Source organism: Platalea leucorodia (genome assembly GCF_965183815.1).
Source record: "Platalea leucorodia genome assembly, chromosome: 18".
Taxonomy (NCBI): Eukaryota; Metazoa; Chordata; class Aves; order Pelecaniformes; family Threskiornithidae; genus Platalea; species Platalea leucorodia.
The window spans coordinates 6,443,033-6,462,038 of record NC_138840.1 but is presented as its reverse complement, the minus strand read 5'-3'; the positions used below and the strand labels follow the sequence as shown (position 1 = coordinate 6,462,038).

At 60.4% G+C, this 19,006-nt stretch overlaps 4 protein-coding genes across 12 annotated transcripts in view; 2 read left to right on the top strand and 2 right to left on the bottom strand.

Annotated features, from left to right (window-relative positions):
* THRAP3 (thyroid hormone receptor associated protein 3) overlaps positions 1-4,865 on the top strand; it is a 33,744-nt gene extending 28,879 nt beyond the window's left edge. For 5 of the 6 annotated variants that reach the window (XM_082329371.1, XM_082329369.1, XM_082329367.1 and 2 more), the window contains 4 exons: positions 385-569; positions 1,181-1,373; positions 2,005-2,154; positions 3,318-4,865. In XM_082329371.1, coding sequence (XP_082185497.1) covers positions 385-569; positions 1,181-1,373; positions 2,005-2,154; positions 3,318-3,539 — 750 coding nt within the window. In that variant the 3' untranslated portion in view covers positions 3,540-4,865. The remainder of the gene's footprint in view (positions 1-384; positions 570-1,180; positions 1,374-2,004; positions 2,155-3,317) is intronic. The other variant, XM_082329372.1, reaches the window with a different exon arrangement.
* Positions 4,866-4,945: 80 nt separating this feature from the next.
* Positions 4,946-16,743, top strand: SH3D21 (SH3 domain containing 21; the record flags this gene model as incomplete). Its single annotated transcript, XM_082329746.1, has 13 exons — positions 4,946-6,428; positions 7,771-7,846; positions 7,984-8,038; positions 8,161-8,261; positions 8,331-8,429; positions 8,588-8,624; positions 8,802-8,900; positions 9,985-10,026; positions 10,223-10,334; positions 10,491-10,552; positions 10,643-10,955; positions 11,042-11,105; positions 16,633-16,743. The coding sequence occupies exons 2-13, from the start codon at positions 7,814-7,816 to the stop codon at positions 16,741-16,743; spliced, it is 1,128 nt and encodes a 375-aa protein (XP_082185872.1). The 5' UTR covers positions 4,946-6,428; positions 7,771-7,813.
* Positions 11,628-15,590, bottom strand: EVA1B (eva-1 homolog B). Of its 2 annotated transcripts, none has more exons than XM_082329338.1 (3): positions 15,485-15,590; positions 13,283-13,399; positions 11,628-13,174 (listed from the first exon to the last, which is right to left on the bottom strand). In XM_082329338.1, exons 2-3 carry the CDS (start codon positions 13,347-13,349, stop codon positions 12,768-12,770), a joined length of 474 nt encoding a protein of 157 aa, XP_082185464.1. In that variant the 5' UTR covers positions 13,350-13,399; positions 15,485-15,590; the 3' UTR covers positions 11,628-12,767. The 2 variants fall into 2 exon arrangements, with proteins under 2 accessions (XP_082185464.1, XP_082185463.1); XM_082329337.1 differs by lacking the exon at positions 15,485-15,590 and adding an exon at positions 13,520-14,240.
* STK40 (serine/threonine kinase 40) overlaps positions 16,714-19,006 on the bottom strand; it is a 25,336-nt gene continuing 23,043 nt past the window's right edge. For all 3 annotated transcript variants that reach the window (XM_082329365.1, XM_082329364.1, XM_082329366.1), the window contains one exon: positions 16,714-18,947. In XM_082329365.1, coding sequence (XP_082185491.1) covers positions 18,729-18,947 — 219 coding nt within the window. In that variant the 3' untranslated portion in view covers positions 16,714-18,728. The remainder of the gene's footprint in view (positions 18,948-19,006) is intronic.

Here is a 19,006-nt window from a genome sequence, read left to right as displayed (position 1 = left end):
CACGGGCTGTTAGACATTTTTGACATGCTGTAGTTCTGATACGTAATCAGTTGGATTGGATTTCCAAGTTGTTCTCATCTCTCACTGGCTGTGGTGTCCACTAAGTGTCAGCTTCTGTGTTTCTCCCTCCCCTATTACCAGGCTATTCTAATGCTGTTTAAAAGAGGAGAATACAAGTTAAAAAGTAGTAGGAAAACTGAAGTCTGACAAATAAAAACTTATTTTAATAGCGCATTATTTTACATCTTAAAATGGATTATTGATTAGTATTCAGATAAACTCCTGTTCTCCAGAAGTCTGTGCAGTCAATAGCAAAGTAATGGTGCTGAACTAGGGCGCTGTAAACCTTGGTATTAAACTCTCCCCTCTTCCCTGCATTTGTAGGCTGAAGGGAAATATAAGGACGACCCTGTTGACCTGCGCCTTGATATTGAACGCCGTAAAAAACATAAGGAAAGAGATCTTAAACGCGATAAATCCAGAGAATCGGTGGACTCGAGAGATTCAAGTCACTCAAGGGAAAGATCAACTGAGAAAACGGAGAAAAGTCACAAAGGCTCAAAGAAAAAGTATGTAGGAAACCTAACAGCCATTTCCTTCTGCCTTTCATATTTCTGCTATTAAGGTTGGAGACAACATCGTGTACATACAGTTGTACACCTTTTGACATATGCTCCTCCAGTGGCGTGAATTATTCCTCTGCGTGTCGTCTTGATATCATTATCTCTATCTGAAACACTAAATAATTGTTAAAGGTAAATGAGAAGGCTCCATGTGTCAGAATGGGTGAGTCACTTTTCCTTCTTGTTCCTGTTGTGTTCTAGAGAACAGCCATGTTTAAATTACTTTGTTTTAATGTTAATTTAATCCTTTTCTATTAGATTAATTTTCCGTTTGACTAAAACTCTGTAGGTGCATGCTTATCTCATAGTAGATGGTGTAAAAACCTTAGAAGCAACAAGTTCCTTCTGGAGAAGACTTGGGACCTGTGTTAGATCTGCGTGTTGTAGCTGATCCTGAGCTCTTACTGTGGCTTCTCCTTTTCATAGTGGGAAAAGGAGAGCATTGCATTGATAGGGGAGTGATAAAGAAATGATTCTCTAGATTCTCTATTCTAACACGACTGTGTTGTTAACCCTGTTGGTGTCCCCCTCACCTCCGTTTCCTATCACTGAAACAGGAAACACCGAAGGGTGCGTGAGAGATCCAGATCCAGTTCGTCATCTTCGCGGTCCTCTCATTCAGTCAAAGCGGAGGAATATCCCGAGGAGACTGAGGAGAGGGAGGAAAGCACCACCGGCTTTGACAAATCCCGACTTGGGACTAAAGAATTCACTGGCCCAAATGAGAGGGGAAGAGCTAGAGGGACCTTTGTAAGTGTTCTCTACCCCCGCAGCCTGAGTAGCAATTGCCAAAGCGGTCACAAAGCGGCCATTCACAGTTAAAGCATACTGTAACGGAGAACCCCACAGGCATTGTCTGCGTGTGGATGATGAGCCAGGTCTGGAGCACAAACCAGGGTGCTGAGAACATGCTCTGGGCAGTTGAACTCAAGATGTATGGAGCAGAATCAAACCTCCAAGTTTTTGTGCATTAGTAATCGCTGAGCAACCCCGACGGGCAGCATGATGTGCATCAGTCAGTTTGGGTTAGGCTACCAAAGCGACTCCTCTGGTCATAACCACGCTTATCGTTTGCAGTTCTTATGCCTTAGCTACACAGATGTCTTATCTGCGTGTTGTATTTGTCAGGTGCTTTCTCTTGGGTGCTCTGGAAATGCCTCTACATGATCTTAAACGGCTTTATAGAAACTGTGATGCACTGTGTGATCACATGAGGTGGAAAACCCTAAAATGTACTCTTATTTTCATGATAGGTTAAAGGTGTTGTTGGATGTTTAGAGAAGTGACGTTGTATCTCTTGGTAGCCCTGGCAGCTGTCTGGGGGTGGGAGGGCACCACCACCGCAACCATTTTATTTTTCTTCTGTGTCTTGCTGTTGCAGCAGTTCAGAGCAAGAGGGAGAGGATGGGGCAGAGGCAACTTTTCAGGCAACAATAACAGCAACAGCGGTGGCAACAACGACTTCCAGAAGCGAAACAGAGATGAGGAGTGGGATCCAGAGTACACACCTAAGAGCAAGAAGTACTACTTGGTATGTGTCTGAAGTACTGAAACTTAGATACACACCAGGTATATCTGGTCTTCAATGCTATAGAGGTGAAAGTGCCAGCTGTCATTAAACTAAGCCACCAGGTTAAGGCTTCATGTGACACTTCTTCGCAAGAAGCTTCTGGCTCATGGCTAAAGAGAACTTGTTTCTGTCATTGTACAGTGGTTTGCCATTAGGTGAAATCCTAAAGGCCAGGTAAAGAGCACGTGTTTTCACAGTATTGTGGAAAATGCAGCTTAAATCTCTTAGTCTGCAGTGCAGATGGCCTACATTTCTTGGTTCTTCTGTCCCCATAAAGTGTCCAGCTTCCTGGGTGGGTTAGTACTGTTCCTTTTTATTTCTGGTGATAGCAGTCTGCCATACTAACAGGCATTAATCTAGGAGAATCCTGTCTGACTGTGTTCTTTGAAAAAGGGGCCGTTTTAAACACTCTAATGCATTTTTTTTTTTTTTTCTCTTCCTGATTTGGGGTACTTGAGATCCCTCATCTCCTCATTAAATAATGCAGTATTTCAGTCTTGTACCTCATACAAGAAAGCCTTCATTTTATTACTGCATTTTTCTCTGATCTTGTTGAAGGCAGAGTTGTAATTTTTGGGGGTATCCAGTCTCTACACTGCACTTTAAGTACAGAAATGGATCAGTTTGAGCCCAGTGACGTGGTCCATGTCAGCTTGTACCAACCTTAGCTCACGCAAAGCATTCCTGAAAGCGGCACGTGTTGTTAAGCTCCCTGAGTACCCAGCAGTAAGGACTGAAGCTGCTGAAAGTGGTTTGGTTGGCAAAAAAATAAAGGGGAAATGTGTAGAATATCTAAATCATGGAGTTGCAGAACTAGCAACAGTACTCCAGGCCTAGGCACTCGTCCCCTGCCCACCCCTGAACAATCTATAGAGACCTTTATGTCAGCAAGGAGAGGTTGCCGTGCACAAAGAGCCTGTGTAGCGATTGTGCGTTCCTCCCTTCATCTGCTGTTTTTCTTCCCCCAAACAAGCTGGTATTTCTCTTTAGATGGCAGTATTCACTGTGGTATAAACACAGCAGTCTGGTTCGTGCTGCAGGGTTGTGTATCGCAAGCCAGAGTTTTCCTGCTATTACATCGAGCAGTCTGTTTTAACTGGTGTCATTGGCTTCCTCCTGCGCAGCACGACGACCGGGAGGGCGAAGGTGCGGACAAGTGGGTGAACAGAGGCCGTGGTCGGGGTGCTTTCCCCCGAGGAAGAGGTCGCTTCATGTTCCGAAAGTCAAGCACCAGCCCCAAGTGGGCTCATGACAAATTCAGTGGAGAAGAAGGAGAAATCGAAGACGACGAAAGCGGAACAGAAAACAGAGAGGAAAAGGACACCTTACAGACGACGGCTGAATAGCCGCGGTGTCTGCGTGTTTCCGAGAGCCCTGGCAGGAGGGAAGGGGTTCAGCACAACACTCGTGCTGTCAGGGCGATCCCAAAGTGCTGAGCAGAGCCCCGGAGAGGAGCTCTGAAACAATCCCGAAGTTAACTGCATTTCCAGAGTTCAGCCTCCCTCAGTGTGGACTAGAACTGATAAATCATTTACGCTTGGATCCACTCGTGGAGTATATCTTCCCAAAGACTTACCTTCTGGACTGAATAAGGTCAAGTACTGGGTGAGATCCTAGATTTTCTCTCGTCTGTGACCTTATAGAATGGTCGGTTATTTTTTTTTGGTAACAGGCTTTGAAGACAACGTGGATTTCGGTTTGTGCCCATCTTAACCCAGTAGTCTTGACATTTTTGTTTCTCTTTTATAATTTGAAATAGTAAAGGTTGGGATTAACTCGCCAGTTCAAATTTTTCTCCCCTATCGTGTATTCAATTTTTTTAAATTCATACTCTGCTTATTTTAGGCCTTTACGTATGTAGTAACATCAATTAAATGATAATTTTGGAAACTATTTTTGGTTCTTATAAATAAGAAAACAATGAAGCATGTGAATAAACATCTAAATGTTAACTTGTTGGGACCAAACTGCTATGATTTTTTTTTTAAAAAAACTTTTTTTTATGTAACAGTTGAGTTTAGGGCCTTTTAAAAACAATTGTTTTCCTTTTATGTTGAAAGTTAACAAAATTAGCATGGTTTAAAAAAAAAAAAAAAAAGACACCCTACTTTTCACCACTGTTTGTGTCCGTTGTTAGGCCTGGTGTGTGCTGGAGTCCCAAACTGCTTGTAGGCATTTTGTGTATCCTCTTTGCAGCTGGTTGTGAACTTGAGTGCTCTTTCCAAGGTAACATAGTTTTCTAAGAAACTTCAGAATTCTACTAGGTTAAAAATATAAAAGGAGATGAGAATTTTTCAATATTTTTTATTAATCTTTTTATAAAAACAAAAGGCAAATCCCTCCTGTGCTGGTTAAGGACGGCCGTTACGATGTATTTCTTTTTATCTTCTACTTAAAAAAAAAAAATCTTCTGAAGAAGTTTGCAAATCGTTCTCTGGCTGAGTCAGCGAGCCCTCGTAGCAGGAGAGGCATGTCCATGCACCGACGGCGAGTGTGCACGTGCTGTAAAGACGCCGCTCTCCCTCTCCTCCCCATCTCTGCCTTCCCTTCCCCAGGATTGCTGTGCTGTTTCCCCGCACACACCAACTAGAGTTTGGTTTGTTTTGACTTGAACAGTTCCTGTTTAGCAAAGCCCTGAAGTTTGTTTATGCAAATAAAATACAATAAAATAAGTAGTAGGTGTAACTCTGCTTTGTTTTGTGTTCTGAGTCGGGGGCTCCTGTCACCGGACACTCACCTTCTGAATTAATTGGTGTGGCCAGAAGAACGCAAGGCCTGTGGCCAGCTCCAGGGCGGAGCTGCAGGAGAGTTGCTGGGAAGGGAAGCTTTAAAATGCGACGGACCTGGAAGGGAGGTCGGACCAGACAGCGGTCATGACAGAGGAAGCTCAACCTGGTGCCTGTGGGGCCGGCCCCGCTGTTAACTGATTGCAGCTGCTGCTTTTTACTCTCCTGGTGCAGCACACGCGAGGTTCCCGTTTTGCACGGCTCTTCAGGTGGGGAACCCTGCACTTGGAAGTGAGCGTGCAGGAGCGGAGTCCTGCCGTTCCCCCCCTGGGGCCGGCACCGCAGGGCGGAGTGCTCTTGAGGTAGGTCATTGCCGATGCAAGAACCAGGCAGCGCGTGGGTATTTGTTTTGCCGCTAGCCTGACGTGCTCGCCGAGTCGGTTGCTAAAAGCGCCTGCGGTTCTGTAAGCGGTTCGTGGAGCTTTTAGCCCCTTTGTGCTAGCAGTCGTTGCGTGGGGGGTCGGGGTGACAGCCACGGGCCACGTTTCCCTGCCCTGCTGCCAGTAGGGATTGTGTGACCTGTCAACAGGAAAAACGTCTCCATCCATGCTCTAAAACCACACTCCTCGCTGAAGCTACGGCTCCAGGCAGCCCGGTTTTACACCAGCACTAAGCCCCAGTGCTTGTCAAGCGCAGCCGAGTAAGCTGGCCGTTGCATTTGCTGGTGCCAGGCAGTAAATGCTTTTCCATTGCTGCCACCTCCAAGGAAGGTTGCCCCTCGCTCTCTGACAGCGGGGGGATGCTGGGTCTGCAGCCTTCGTGGTGAATTTAGGCATCCGCCAGCGCTGCAGAGAAGCATTCCTGGCTGCTGTTGGTTAATGCTGTTGGCTAACAGCGGTTGAGACAGTCATGTGGGTTAACGGTTGGCGTTTCCCTTCATGCTTGAAATTGAGCCCTTGAGCCAACTTGAGACAAAGGCTGCCCAGTGTTCCCAGCTCCTCAGCCTGAACGGCCAAACCCGGGGGAGAGCGCGCTTCCCGCTCCGCAGCAGAAACCTCCGCCGCCCCGTCGGCCTCCTCTGCCCGGCGCTGATCCTCGGGCCCCCTCCCTGCTCGGTGCAGTATGGCCCCGTCAAACACCTTTGGTCTAAAGGAATATTCGTGCTGTCAGCCTGGACCGAGGGCTGGCCTGGACCAGCCAGGGAGCCCTGGGGCCACTGCTGACCCTTCTGGCTGCTGCGCTCTGCGGAGGAACTTCAGCGGCACAGCCAGACCAGCCCTGCACGCTCGCGGTTTGTGGGTTTTGGCCCCTCTGTGGTTTAGGTTTCACTTCCCCCTCCACACCGAAGGCGACAGACGCACAGCGAGACCCGGGCGGCTTTGAGCTGCCGTCCAGGGCCGGGTGCGACTCCTGCCTTAGTGCTTCGCTCCCTGGATCGGCAGCCTGCGCCGGCCCTGGAGCTGAGCCCGCCTCGGCCCGTTTCGCCTGCTGCCTGCACATGCAGCTCAGGTAGGGATGCGCCGTGCAGGCGGTGCTGAGAGCTCAGCCCTGGCGCTGGGCACGGCCGTGCCGCATGGTGGGCTGCCTCCGGGTGCTGTCGTTGGGGCAAGGGGGCCTGGGGCTGCTCGTGGCCACGCAGGAGCTCGGGGTCTCTCCTCTCCTGGTAGCGAGGCGCCTCCTCGGCTGTCTGAGCAAGGCAGGAGCAGTCACAGAGCCATGAATCCCCTCCGCGCTCTGCAGTGGCAACTGGGCTTGGCTGCTTCTGCCAAATCCACCATTTAACAGCGATAGCCCAAGCCATGCACCAGCCTTTCAACCTTCCTCGGCCAGGGGCTGCTGAGCTCGCTGGGCGGCAGCAGCCGGAGGGCTGCAACAAATTCCCTCTGGCTCCGGGCAGCGATGCTGGGGAGGCAGTGAATTGCCTGTAGTGAAGGCGTGAGCGTTCGGAGGGTGCGAGTCAGCGTTCGGGCAGGAGAGAGGCCAGAGCGGTGTCCGTGCATCGGGTAGGATCACCCCAGAGGAGACCAAACCCACGCAGGGCGAGCGGGTGCTCCTTTTTTCCCCTTAACGCTGCAGCCGCAGCCTTGGGTCTCCTCAGACCCCAGTGCCAGGCGGTGGCAGAACCAGCAGCCCCCGCAGCCCTGATGGCCTGGCTCCCGCGCCTTACCCCTGCCACCCTCCTGCACGAATGCCACCGAGCCGGCAGGGCCGGGTGGCAGCTCTGCCACGGGGGCTGGTCCTGCCGTGTCCAAGCTCACCCTGCCGCGCTCCTGGACAGCCCAGCCTCCTGGACAGCCCAGCCCAGGTGGTTCCTGTCTGGCTGCTTGTGGGAATTTGGCTGTACCAAAGCCTGCTGGCAGCCTCCGGCACAGCCAGGCGGTGCCGGTGGAGGAGGGCATCCCTGCGGGTTTGCCTCCAGCTCCCGGTCCCTTCCTCTCCCCCAGCCTTTTCTTTCCACGCAGCCGTTTCATGACTTCCTCCCCTGTGGCTGCCATGCCGCAGCCGCAGCCTCCCGCAGCCCAGGCCCTTGTCCCCGAGCTGGGGTGGTGGTGGCAGGGGGCGAGCTGGGGGATGCCAGGGCTGGGTGCAGGCACAGGGTGGCCCATGAGGGAGCTGGCCTGGCCCCGGCGGTGCAGGGCTCCCTGCGTTGGTTGTGCCATGAGCAGGGCCATTGCGTGTGTCCTGTGGTGAAGTTCCGGGGTGGTGATGCTGCGGTGGGGCCGGCGGCTGCAGGTGCAGCTCCCCATGGGCACCCAGAGCCACGGACTGGCACAGCCGAGCCCCGGGGCTGCGCTCCCCGCCGGCGTTCAGGGCTCAACCATGGCAGGGAACCCTCTCCCCGCTCTTGCAGGTGCCCGCCGTGACAGCAAGGCTGAGACACCGCGCTGAAGCAGATGCCCAAGCCCTTCCCAGTGCCGGAGGAGAAGGTGGGCGGGGGGCTCCGTGCCGGGGGCAGTGTGGGGCTCAGGGGCCATGGGGCTCTGCAGGCCAGCGGGTGCTGCCTGAGCTGGTCCCCAGCTTGGAGCCGGGACCCTCGTGCCCCACTGAGTCTCCTCTCCCGCAGGCAGAGCCGCGGCCGGCAGTGCAGCGCCCGGCGCCCGTCCCGCCGCCACAGCTGGGTGAGTCACCCCATCCCCATGCTGTGAGCCAGGGCCGTGCCCTGGGGGGGCTCGCTTGGGGTGCTGGGGGGAGCTGGGGAGGAGCCAGACCCTGCGAGCCCCGTCCTGCCCTTCCCACGCAGACCAGGAGCCGCAGCTCTGCCGGGCCCTGTTTGACTACGCCCCGGCGCTGCCGGACGAGCTGCCGCTGCGGCGGGGAGATGTTGTCCAGGTCCTCAGCAAGGTGAGGGGACGTGGGGATGGGGGTGACCCCGAGGCTGGTCCCCGGCGCTGACGCCTGCCTTGCCCGCAGCGGACGGAGGTCGAAGGCTGGTGGGACGGGCAGTGCCGGCACCGGAGAGGGCTCTTCCCCAACAACTTCGTGGAGCTCCTGCCGGCACCAGTGCCCACGGTGAGTGGGGGCCTGTGCTGGAGCTGCCCGTGCTGCCCCGCGGCTCACGCGGCCAAACCCTGCACCCTGGTGGGCTCCCCCAGGCCAAAGTCCGGCAACTGCGGGGCTGCACCATGCCAGCGGTCTCAGCATCCTCACCCAGCCCTGCTCTCCCACAGCTGAAGCTGGCGATGCCATCTCGGGATGCAGAGTCCAGTGAGTCCGGCTGTGGCGGCCATCCAGCCCTGGGGGCCTCAGTGTCCCGCCAGGACGACCGGGCGGCCCCGCGGCCAGGTGCGAGGTGGGTTGGGGCAGCTGGGGGGCCAGCCATGGGGCATGGGGACGCGGTGTGGACCGGCACCGAGGTGCTCTCTGCTTCGACTTCCTTCCCAGCACGGAGCCGATTTCCTCCGGCGTCACGTGCGCGTTGTGGGGCTGTGGCAGCCGGGGGAACCGTGCGGTATAGCCTTGTGGGCAGCCCCGCGCCGGCAGGTAGGATGGAGCGGCCGCGGCTCCGGGGGTCCTGTACCTGGGGACTGTCCTGGCGGCAGCACCTCTGTGGGGCCACGCTGCTCCTGGGCTGTGCCGGTGCTCCGGGAGCCGGGGGAGCTGCCGAGGAGGAGCAGGGGCTGGCGGGACGCCGGCAGCTCCGGGCACCACCAGCCCCATGCCACTGGAAGAGATGGAGCCCTGGGGCCTGGAGAGCAGGCCAGGCCCCCTTGTCCCCATCCTTGTCCCCGCGGCCCTCATGGCTGTGGCCATCTCTTCGGGTGGATAAAACCCGCAGGCATTTTTGATGCCTGCAAGGCCGCCATGGCGAGGGCCATGCTGGTGGCGGCAGGGACCAGGCGGCATCAGGGCTGCCGGCCCTCCGTGGGGACAGGGTAGCCTGGGGCGGGGTGGTCCATGGGCATGTGCCAGTGGCCTGTAACCCGCTCTGCCGGGCAGCCTGTCTCAGTGGGACCCCGGGGCTCGGTGGCAGAGGGATGCTGCTGCACCGTAGGCGGCAGCAGGACGGCATCCTGCCCGTGCCGCGGTGCTGGTGCTCCGGGGGAGGTTTGCAGCCGCCTGCTCTGCCGCGTGCAGAGGAAGCGCCGACCGCAGCGGGGCTGGGTGCTGGGCTGGGTGCGGGGATGGGTGCAGGGTTAGGGTGCGGGGCTGGCGGGAGGGGCGGCTGCCCCCGAACCAGTGGACAGGGCCCGGGGTCGGTGGGGCAGAGCTGCCATGGGGCTGGTCGGGTCCTGCCGAGCGTCGCTGCTGGCCATGGCAGACATGGGAGATGGTGCCGGCGGGAACCATGGGCCCAGGAGCACCGTGGGGATGTCTCCCACCGGTCCTGCCTGTGGGCGCCTCCTTCCAGCACCCGCCGTCCCCGTCCCTGTCCCCACATGCGACCCTGAGCCCAGGCCCCCTAACAGGAGCAGGGTGTGGGGATGAGGGGGTCAGGGATGGGGTGGTCCCTGGAGCCAGTGTCCTAGCAGGGCGGGGGGGGTGTCCCACCCAGCCCAAAATCCCTAAGAAGGGGCCATAACAAGGCCCCCGTGCCCAGCCCCTGACGAGCCCCTTTGCTCCCCAGCAGCCTGTAAAACAGCGAAGGACGAGGAGGGGGAGCACCCGGGTGAGTCCCTGGGCTGGGGCCGTGGGAAGGAGGGAGAGACGGGGACGGGGACGTGGCTGGGGCAGGGCCCTGGGGCTGGGGCACGGCCGCGGCTGGGGCTCCCCGGCGGGAAGCGCTTCCTGCCCCGCTCTCGCTCGGTCATGCTGCGCAGCGCTCGCTGTGCTGGTCCCAGCCCCGCTCCTGCCTCCTCTCCCAGAGCTCCCGGCACCAGTGAGGATGGAGCCGGCCAAGCTCCCCCCGAGCAAGAGGATGGCTCCTGCTCCCCCCATCCCTGCCAAGGCCAAACCGGTCCCCGCACTGGCGAGCAAGTAAGACACACGTGGCCGTGCTGGGATGGCCACGACGGCCCCAGAGCACTGGGGTCGTGCTGATGTCCGTGCTTGGTCACCGAAGGGGGGCTGGCGTCTCCCCTGAGGGCTGAGCACAGCCCAGCTGTGCCACTTTACCCACTCTGCCATCCCTAGGCCCGGTGCCCCCCAGCCCTGCACCTCGGCCGATGCGGAATGGGGCAGAGCCGGTGACCCAGGTAGGCGCTGGGTGCCAGCACCGGGCACCGCAGCCATTGCGGGGCCGTGCCCTGTGCCAGCACCGGGTGCTGACACCCTCCCTTTGTTAGATGCTGATGGCTTCAACGCGGTGCCGGTCACCACAGCCAAGCTGAGCCACCCCACAGCCGACCGCCCCCGGGTGCCGGGCCAGCGGCCACCCAGCCTCGCCCTGGGGGGTCCCTGCGCAGGGGAGCAGCCCCGGGGGCCGCCCTGCCCCGGGCTCTGCGTCCCTCTCCCTGGCGCGGGGCAGGCGCCTGGCCCACCATGGAGCACGGAGGTGCCGGCCGCGCCACGGCCAGAGGAGAAGCTGGCCCTGGAGGATCTGAAGGCCGAGGTCCGGACCCTGCACATCCTCGTGGACCTGATGCGAGTCCAGCACCTGTGAGTGGGGACGGGGGGTCCCCAGCAGCTCCCGGCTGCTCCCCATCGGGTCTGGCCCCGGCTGAGCCGTGCCTGGTGCGTTGCAGGCGAGACCTGGAGGACATGCGGCTGGAGATCTGCCAGGAGCGGGCCAAGCGCCAGGCGCTGCAGGTGAGTCCTGGGGCAAGGGGCTACCCCCGTGCTGGGGTCCCCGCCACCCCCCCACGCTTACAGCCTCTCCCCACAGGCCGAGATCGAGCGGGTGAGGAAGGTGCTGCCCTGCTAGCATGGCTGGGGCTGCGGCCGCAGTGCCCACCCCTCTGCAACCCCGGGGGCGCAGGGCAGGCGGATGGCACCAGTGCTGCGGGTACTGCCCGTGCTCTGCCATGTGTCCCCCAGCCTGGGGGCACGAACACCTGCCCTGCACCCGAGCACGGCTCCCTGCAGTGTATAGCTAGCCTCCGGGGGTACAGATATTGTTTAAAATAAACTATTTTTGGGTACAGAGTGCTGCTGGGCTGCGTGGGTGCTGCAGAGGGCAGAGCCCCGGGGCTCTGCTGTGGGCTGCCATGTCCCTGTGGGGTTGGGCAGGGCTGGCCTGGTGCTGCCAGGCACAGGGGGGCCCTGCCATGGCACAGGGGGTCCCACCATGGCACAGGGGGGTCCCACCAGCGCTGGCTTGCTGCAGAGCCCAGTGCAGAAGCCTGTGGTGCTCAGCCCCAGGTGCTGGGCACGGACGTGCTGGCCTCACGGGTAGGGCTGCAGAAGCCACCAGCCGGTCCCTGGGGGGGCTGAGCGTCCCCTGCCACCCCCTGCGCCTTGTCCTGGGCTGGGGTGCAGAGGAAGGGCCCGCAGCGCCTCCGCCTCCTCCTCCAGCCCCCGCATCATTTCCCAGCCCAGCCCCAGCGCATCCTGGCCTCCAGCCACTGGCACAGGGCCAGGAGAACATCTGGAAAACATCTGGCGCCTGCTGGTGCTGGGGACCGGCCTGGGAAGAAGCTATTTTTATAAAGCTGCCGGGGAGAGGGGCTGGGGAGGGGGCAGCGGGGCCCCCACACCCCGCGAGGCTGGGCCGGTGCTGGGAGCGTGGGCAGGATGCGGCCCAGCCCTGTGGGGAGCAGCCTGCGTCCCCGGGGAGCACCCGCTGCCCAAGAGCCCAGCAGGGAAGCATCCGCCCCGGCCACTCCGGGAGGGCGCTGGGTCAGGGCCAGGCGGTGCCGGAAAGGGCCCCGGCTAATTTTAGTGGGGCTGGGGGGAGGGAACTGGCCAGGGCAGGCGGCCGTGGCCGGACCCCCCCAGCACCGGTTGTGCCGGCTGCTGCAGCCTTGGCCGCCCCGGCACGCAGGACCCCACCACGCTGGGCTCCAGGTAGTGTACAACAGCACCATGTTTCTGGGGCAGGACCCCACAGCTTACATGGCCGTACAGCCCAGCCGCGACCCATGGGGCTGGGCCTCCCTCGGGCACCGAGCCGATGGGGCCAGCACCCCCAGCTGAGCCCGGCAAGGTCTGCCCTGTGCTTGTCCTTGTCCCCGCAGGGTCCTGGGGCTGCTGGGCTGGCGCCAGCAGTCGTACCAATGGCTCAAAGTGCATCGTGTCCCGCAGCGGCGGGGTGAGTCTGTCCCCGGCGGTGCCTGTGGCACTGAGGTCCAGCTGGTAGCGGTGATGTACTCTGGGGCAGCTCCTCCAACCCAGGGCAGTGAGCAGCACCCTGTCCTCCCATCTCCTGGCCCCAGACCGGGTCCTAGCCAGCTCCCGGGGGTGGCATGTTGTTGGCTGCGCTACCGGGGGGAGCCGATCACAGTGCCGGGGCAGCTGCCCCTGTGCCGGGGCTCAGTAGTAGTGGACACGGCCCAGGGTGCCGGTGCCCAGGATGTCGGGCTGCCCGTTGCGCCAGATCTCGCGAATGATGCGCTCGCGCTCCTCCAGCCGCTGCGCTCGCTCCAGCTCCTCCGCCGAGGCGAAGACGTTGACGGCCAGCGCCCCGTCCCCGGGGCCATGGCTCTCCAGTGGGATCTCGGTCACTGGCAGCAGCGATTCGGATGCTGCACGGTCAACAGTGTCCTCCTCTTCCTCGTCCTCATCCTCGTCCTCCTCCTCGTCCTCGCTCAGGTCCCTCGGGCGGGGCAGGGGACGCACGAGGGGCTGGCAGGAGAGGCGCAGCACCAGCAGGCACAGGGTCAGCACCAGCCCAAAGCAGACACCCAGCACGAAATAGAGCCCGAAGCTCTCGGGGTTGGCTGCGGGGAGAGCAGAGGGGATGAGGGACTGGCCTGTGCCTGCTGCAGGGCCCACGGTGGCCCTGCGGTCCCCCAGGATGTGTCCCCACGGGTTCTGGGCAGGCTCACCTCGGATGTGTGCATATGCAGCCATGCTGTTGCTCAGCAGCTCCATGTCCTGCCTGCGGCTCTCCATCCTGCACCCGGTCCCACTCAGTGTCTCTGGGGACAGCACGTGCTCAGCATCTGTGGGACATGGGGGCTGAGCAGGGCGCTGCTGGGGGCTGGAGCCCCCCAGAGCCCCCGTTCCCCTCTGGGGCCATTCCTGCATGCAGGTGGGCCCCAAGCTGGAGCCGGGACTCGTACCCGGTCTGGGCTGCTCTGGCCGGGGCCAAGCCCCACCAGGTGCTGAACTGGAGCCATCCTGCTCTCGCCGCCCCTCCGTCCTTCCTGCGGGACCAGGACGGATACGGCTCCTCCAGGACACCACGTCACGCGGCTCTGCGGCACTGGGCCAGGCTTTCCATCCCATGACCCAGCCGTGGGCACGGGCCATGGGCCACGGGCCACGGGCCACGAGGCCGGGTCATGAGGCCAGGCTCACTGCCGAGCAGGGCCAGGGTCCCAGCACACCCCTGCAAGCCAGCCCATGCCGGCACGGCCATGCGGGAGCTGGTGCTGCCCGTGCACGCAGACGTGTGCTCCCCACACAGCCCCTCCAGGGCAGCGTCCCCCCCACCCTGTGCTGCTCCCAGCCCAGCTCCAGCCTCGGCTGTTTGCTGTGGGGGCAAGGATCAGGCCATGGTGCAAAGGCCACCAGATCAGCAGGGAACACTGCTGAGCTGGGGCTGACCCTGAGGGCCCCCAGCTCCCACCACGGCCCTGGAGCAGGACGGGCGAGGGGCAGGCGCTGGCCCCTCTGCAAGAGGAAACGCTGTGCGCGCCCTCCCAGCGGGGCGGCCATGGCTCCCACGGGAACCTGCCCTGGGAGCTGGGAGGGGATGTGGGCGTCCTGTGCCATCACCTCCATGACACCCTGTGGGGATGGGGTGCCTGAGCTCCCGCTGGGGTGCAGGGGCAAGCACCCACCTCCTCCTGCCCAGGGACCCGCATGACCCCAAGCAGCTGAGCTCCAGCCCTGGCAGCCCCTCGATGTTGGTGTGGGGCCGGGTCCCCCTCAGCTGTGGGGTGCCGAGGCCCCCGAGGCGTGGGGCTGGGCGCAGGGCTGGGCAGCGGGCAGGGCGGGAGGCGATGCAGCGCCCAGCCCTGGCAGGGGATGAGCTTGTTTCCCAGAATTGGCTCCAAGGAGGGAGGAATGAGGAAAGAAATGCAGAAAATGTGACACATCAGCAGAACCGTCCCTGGACAGTCCAGTGCTGCGGGGCCGCTGCACGTCCCAGGGCTGGGCAGCCCCTCATGGTGGGACACCCTGAAACATGCCCAGCGGCGTCCCCAGGGGGGTCCCGGTGCCCTCCCCGGAGCAGCCCCGCTGCCGGCCCCTGCAAGGGGGCCAGCTGGGAGCTGCACAGCCCCGTTGTGGGGCTGGAGGGGCAGAGCTCCGCTATGGGGCTCCAGGGACCCCCGGAGCCCTGCCGGTAGCAGGGCTGCTGGCGAGGGCACCGCAGGGCTGGCTCCAGGGCCACGGGGGTGCTCAGCACCCAGAGCTGGGCGCCTGTGGCCGTGGGCCATGGCAGGGAGGAGGTCTGGGGCTGTAGCGGGCACAGGGTGTGAGTGAACCTGGGGACAGGTGGAGGGAGCTGGGCCCTGGTGGGTGTTGGGTGCTGGGCAGGAGAGTGCCGAGTCCCCACCGCCGGGGCTGGGGCTGCCCTGGACCCCTGGGGCACCAGAACGGGATCACCCTGAGATATGGGAGGGCTTGCGGGCACAGCCCCAGAGCACTCAGCCCTGCATTCCCAAGCACCGAGCCCTGCATCCCCAAGCCCTGCATCCCCAAGAACCAAGCTCTGAGTCCCCAGGCACCCAGCCCCGAGTCCCCAGGCACCCAGCCCTGAGTCCCCAAGCACTCAGCCTTGCATCCTCAACCGCTGCATCCCCGAGCCCTGAGATCTGCATCCCCAAGCGCTGAGCCCTGCGCCCTCAAACCCCGCGTCCCCAAGCCCTGGTCCCCGCGTCCCCAAGCCCTACGTCCCCAGGCACACCACCGTAGCACCTTGAGGAGGGGACGGCACAGAGCTGCGACCCCCCGCTGTGGCCCTTGGGGCTGGGCGGACGCAGGGTGCTGGGTCCCTCGGGATGTCCTATCCACCCCGTGGTCCCATGCAGCCCTGAGTCCCATGCTGGTGCCCGAGGGCTGGCGGGGCTGGTACTCACCGGGGTGGCGGGTGGCCCCGGAGCGGGGCGGGAAGGCGAGTGGCGGCAGGAGCCCGCTGCACTTTGGCTGGAGAGAGGGAAGAGAGAGAAAGGTCTGTTTAGCATTAACGCCGCAGCAACAGGAAATAGTTTGGAGGCGGCTGGCGGTCAGCGCTCCCCGCCGGAGCCAATGGCAGCCCCGTCCCGACGCCGAGCGGGGCGCGGGGCCGAGGTTCGTCCCGCTCCCCCGGGACGCTGCGCTCGGCCCTGCTGCGGAGCCGCCCTGGAGCGGAGAGTGGGGCCGCGGGCGGCTCCGGGTCCCATCCAGGCCATGCCCAGTGCCTCTCTGGCAGGATCAGGCCTGGCCCTCCCTGGGCCCAGGCTGGGTTGGTGGTGCTGGACCCCGGCCGAGCACCCTGGGCTCGCAGGGCTGAGCCTGGGCCTCGGCTCAGCGAAGCCCTGCATGTTGCGCTGCAGGGACGGGTGTGCAGGGGCACCTGGGGCGGCCGCCAGCCCCGGGGAGGTGTGGGGCCAGGCAGCGTCCTGCCCTAGTCCTGGCTGCCCGCAGCGGGGCTGTGCAGGGATGCGGCAGCCCAGGCCATGGGGCGGGGGTCCGGCGCCGCTGCAGCCCGCCCAGCAGCTCGACCGCGGCACGTCCTGCTCCAGAGCAGGCAGGGCTTGACCTCCGGGACACGGGGCTCTGTGCCCCATGGCTGTCCCCAGTGGCCCAGTGCCCCATGGCTGTCCCCAGTGGCCCAGGGGACCGCTCTGGGCAGGACCAGGAGGGACAGGCTCTGCCAGGGCGGCTGGTTCAGCATGATACAGGGCTTGGCACAGGGAGCCAGGACCCCCCAGGGCAGGGCTGTGGGTCCCATGGGGTGCTCACAGGCACCCTGCTCCAGGCTGGGCCCTGCTGTGCCCTCCCCTGCTGCTCCCCCTGCACAGCAGCCCCACAGCCCCCCCGTCCCGGCCACCCCCATCCCCACGCTCCCCTCGTCCCGGTCCCCAGCCCCCCCCCGCCTCCGCAGGGTCGCTGCGCGCCGGGCTCTCGGTATGAAGTTTTATTGCCGACATGCAGGAGTAGTTTCGATGTAGTACAAAAATAATGTCTTTATACAAATTTTTTTCCTCTTTTTTTTTTTTTTTCTCTTTTTTTTCTCTTACAACAGGCTCCTTCCCGCAGCACGGCCCCTCCACCCACACCCCCAGCCACTCCTGCCCTCCCCGCACCACCCCCTCTTCCAGTTTGCTTTAATACAAGTGTGATTTACTGGCGATGACGGGTGCACAGGAATACTGGGTATGATACAGCCTTGCAGAGTCCCCAGAATATTGCTTTAACTTTAGGGGAAAACCAAAAAAAAAAAAAAAAAAAAAAAAAAAAAAAGAGGTGGGAGCAAGACAGGAGAAAACCAGATGGAGAGAGCAGGGCCCCAGCTAAGGGGTCCGGGCCCCAGGGGTGCTCAGGGGCTGGGGGTCCCTGCCCTGCTGCTGGTGGCACAGGGGGGTGACGGGCACACACAGGGGTATGCCAGGACAGATCTACCATCTTTAAAATAAATAAGGCTAAGACTTGAGGCTACTGGCTCAGCTGGCTGGGGTTGGTGCCACTGTTCTAGTCTGTATTAGTGTTCACAATTCCCTACCTGCCTGCTGCCAAGCGGCTTTGGCGAGTTTGCAGGCAGGACATAATGCCCGACGCTGCCAAGGAGTTTCAGGTCAATCCCCGCGTCCCCACAACGACACCTGGAGGGTGGCCCAGGCCAGACGCAGTCCGCTTCCCCAGCCCGCGGCAAGAGAAGGCAACACGCTACAAAGAGATCTGCTACTCGCTCCCTACCCGCACTCGCTGGGGTGGTAGAGCTGACCCCAAAAAGCAGGGCCAGCCCCTGCAGCCGAGGCCACAGCAGCCTTTCCCATCCCTGCTCACACATTTCCTTGTGCCCAGCCCGAGGCTGGCAGGAGAGGGCGATGCCGGAGCTGCCGCGGGGCTGTGAGCAGCCGGAGAGCCCCTGCCTTGAGCGGGAGCCCTGGCTGGGGCACCGTGAGCCCTGGGACCTCTGTGTGAGAACAGTTCATCTGGCAAGACAGGCATCCAGTTCACAAAATGAGGCTCAGAAACAATCGTTCCTGTTCTCAGCACAGGCAAACGCTCTTCCAGTGGCATTAGGTGACAAAGCGGGACATCCTTCTCCCGCCTCAGCACCACGCAGGGACAGCAGAGGCGGCCCCAGGTTTGCATGGCGAGGCTGGGATGGCAAGAAATGCTAGGGAACAAATACAGTAGAGACTTCAGCCAGCCCCTTCCTAATTCTAGGCAGACTATTTTGGGAAGCTTTTTCACATTATAACTCATATATTATATATCTGTACCACAACTGAAGTGTGAAAATGCTAAATCTGAATTAATGCAATTTTAACTGCACCTTAGATAAGCTACTGAAAAATAAGATTAAATCATATATCCTTATGAAACTAAAAGAATCAGTGAAAGGTGGGAAAGAGGTCAGAGGCCACGCCGGGCTGAGTCCTGCAAAACCTTTGAACTGCAGACAAGATCCAATCTTCGCAGCGGTTGCCTGCAAGGACGACTCGCGCCCGAGGCCGTGGCCGGGCCCTCCGGGCAGCCCCCGCTCACAGCCGGTAACCAGGCGGCTGTTTGTGCCGCTCACGAAGGCCTTGGCGCGGTGCAGCCCACACAGGGCCACCGAGGGTTAGACAACACAGCCAAACCATGTGGCACGGTAAGGACAGAGAAAGATTTGATGCAGATGAAGGGAAGTGGGAGGTTTCAAGAAATTCTTCCTTTCAAGAAACCCCGATAAATCTAAGCTTATTCAAACCATATGGAGCGAACGCAATCAGCCGACTCTCCGTACTGCACAGCCGCAACTCTTGTGCCAGCAAACCAGCTTCACCCTTGGTAGTCTTCTCCTTTCCCACAGGCTTTGCTCGATCCAGAGAACAGCATGGTTAAAAAGACAAGAGAGGTAGATTACAGTCATGATTAAAAGCAGATTAGTCATCTAGGCTTCGATTTAAAAAACAGATTCCAGAAGATGCCAAGAGGTTGCTGCTTCCAAAACTAGCTTTTTCAAAAGTCTTCTCCCTCCAGAGCGAGTGTGAGTGCGTGTCCCTGAACAGAGCTCAGAAGAATTGCTACATTATTCTCCATCATGGGACACCGGTATTGCTGTTGAGCTGTAGTAGGCGACGTGAAAGGCAGACTGCAGGATGGTGCTTGTGCTCTCGGATGTGTGGGAAGCTACTTCCGAAGGTACCTCTGGGCCAGGATAGCTGCGTCCAAAGGGTTCATGGGCTGGGCGTCATGGCCCAGGCGTCGCACTGGGGGGATGTTCCCAAACTGCCGCTTCTGTAGGAAGCTCTTGGCCTCATGCAAGGTGTTCTTCTCCTCAGCCAAGAGCAGCTGCTGCCTCATGTAGTTCTCGAACTCGTACTGCGAGCACTCCTCTGTCACCTTCACCTGCCAGAGAACCACCCCATCAGAGCCACAGCAACAAGCAACAGTCCCACAACTCCTCT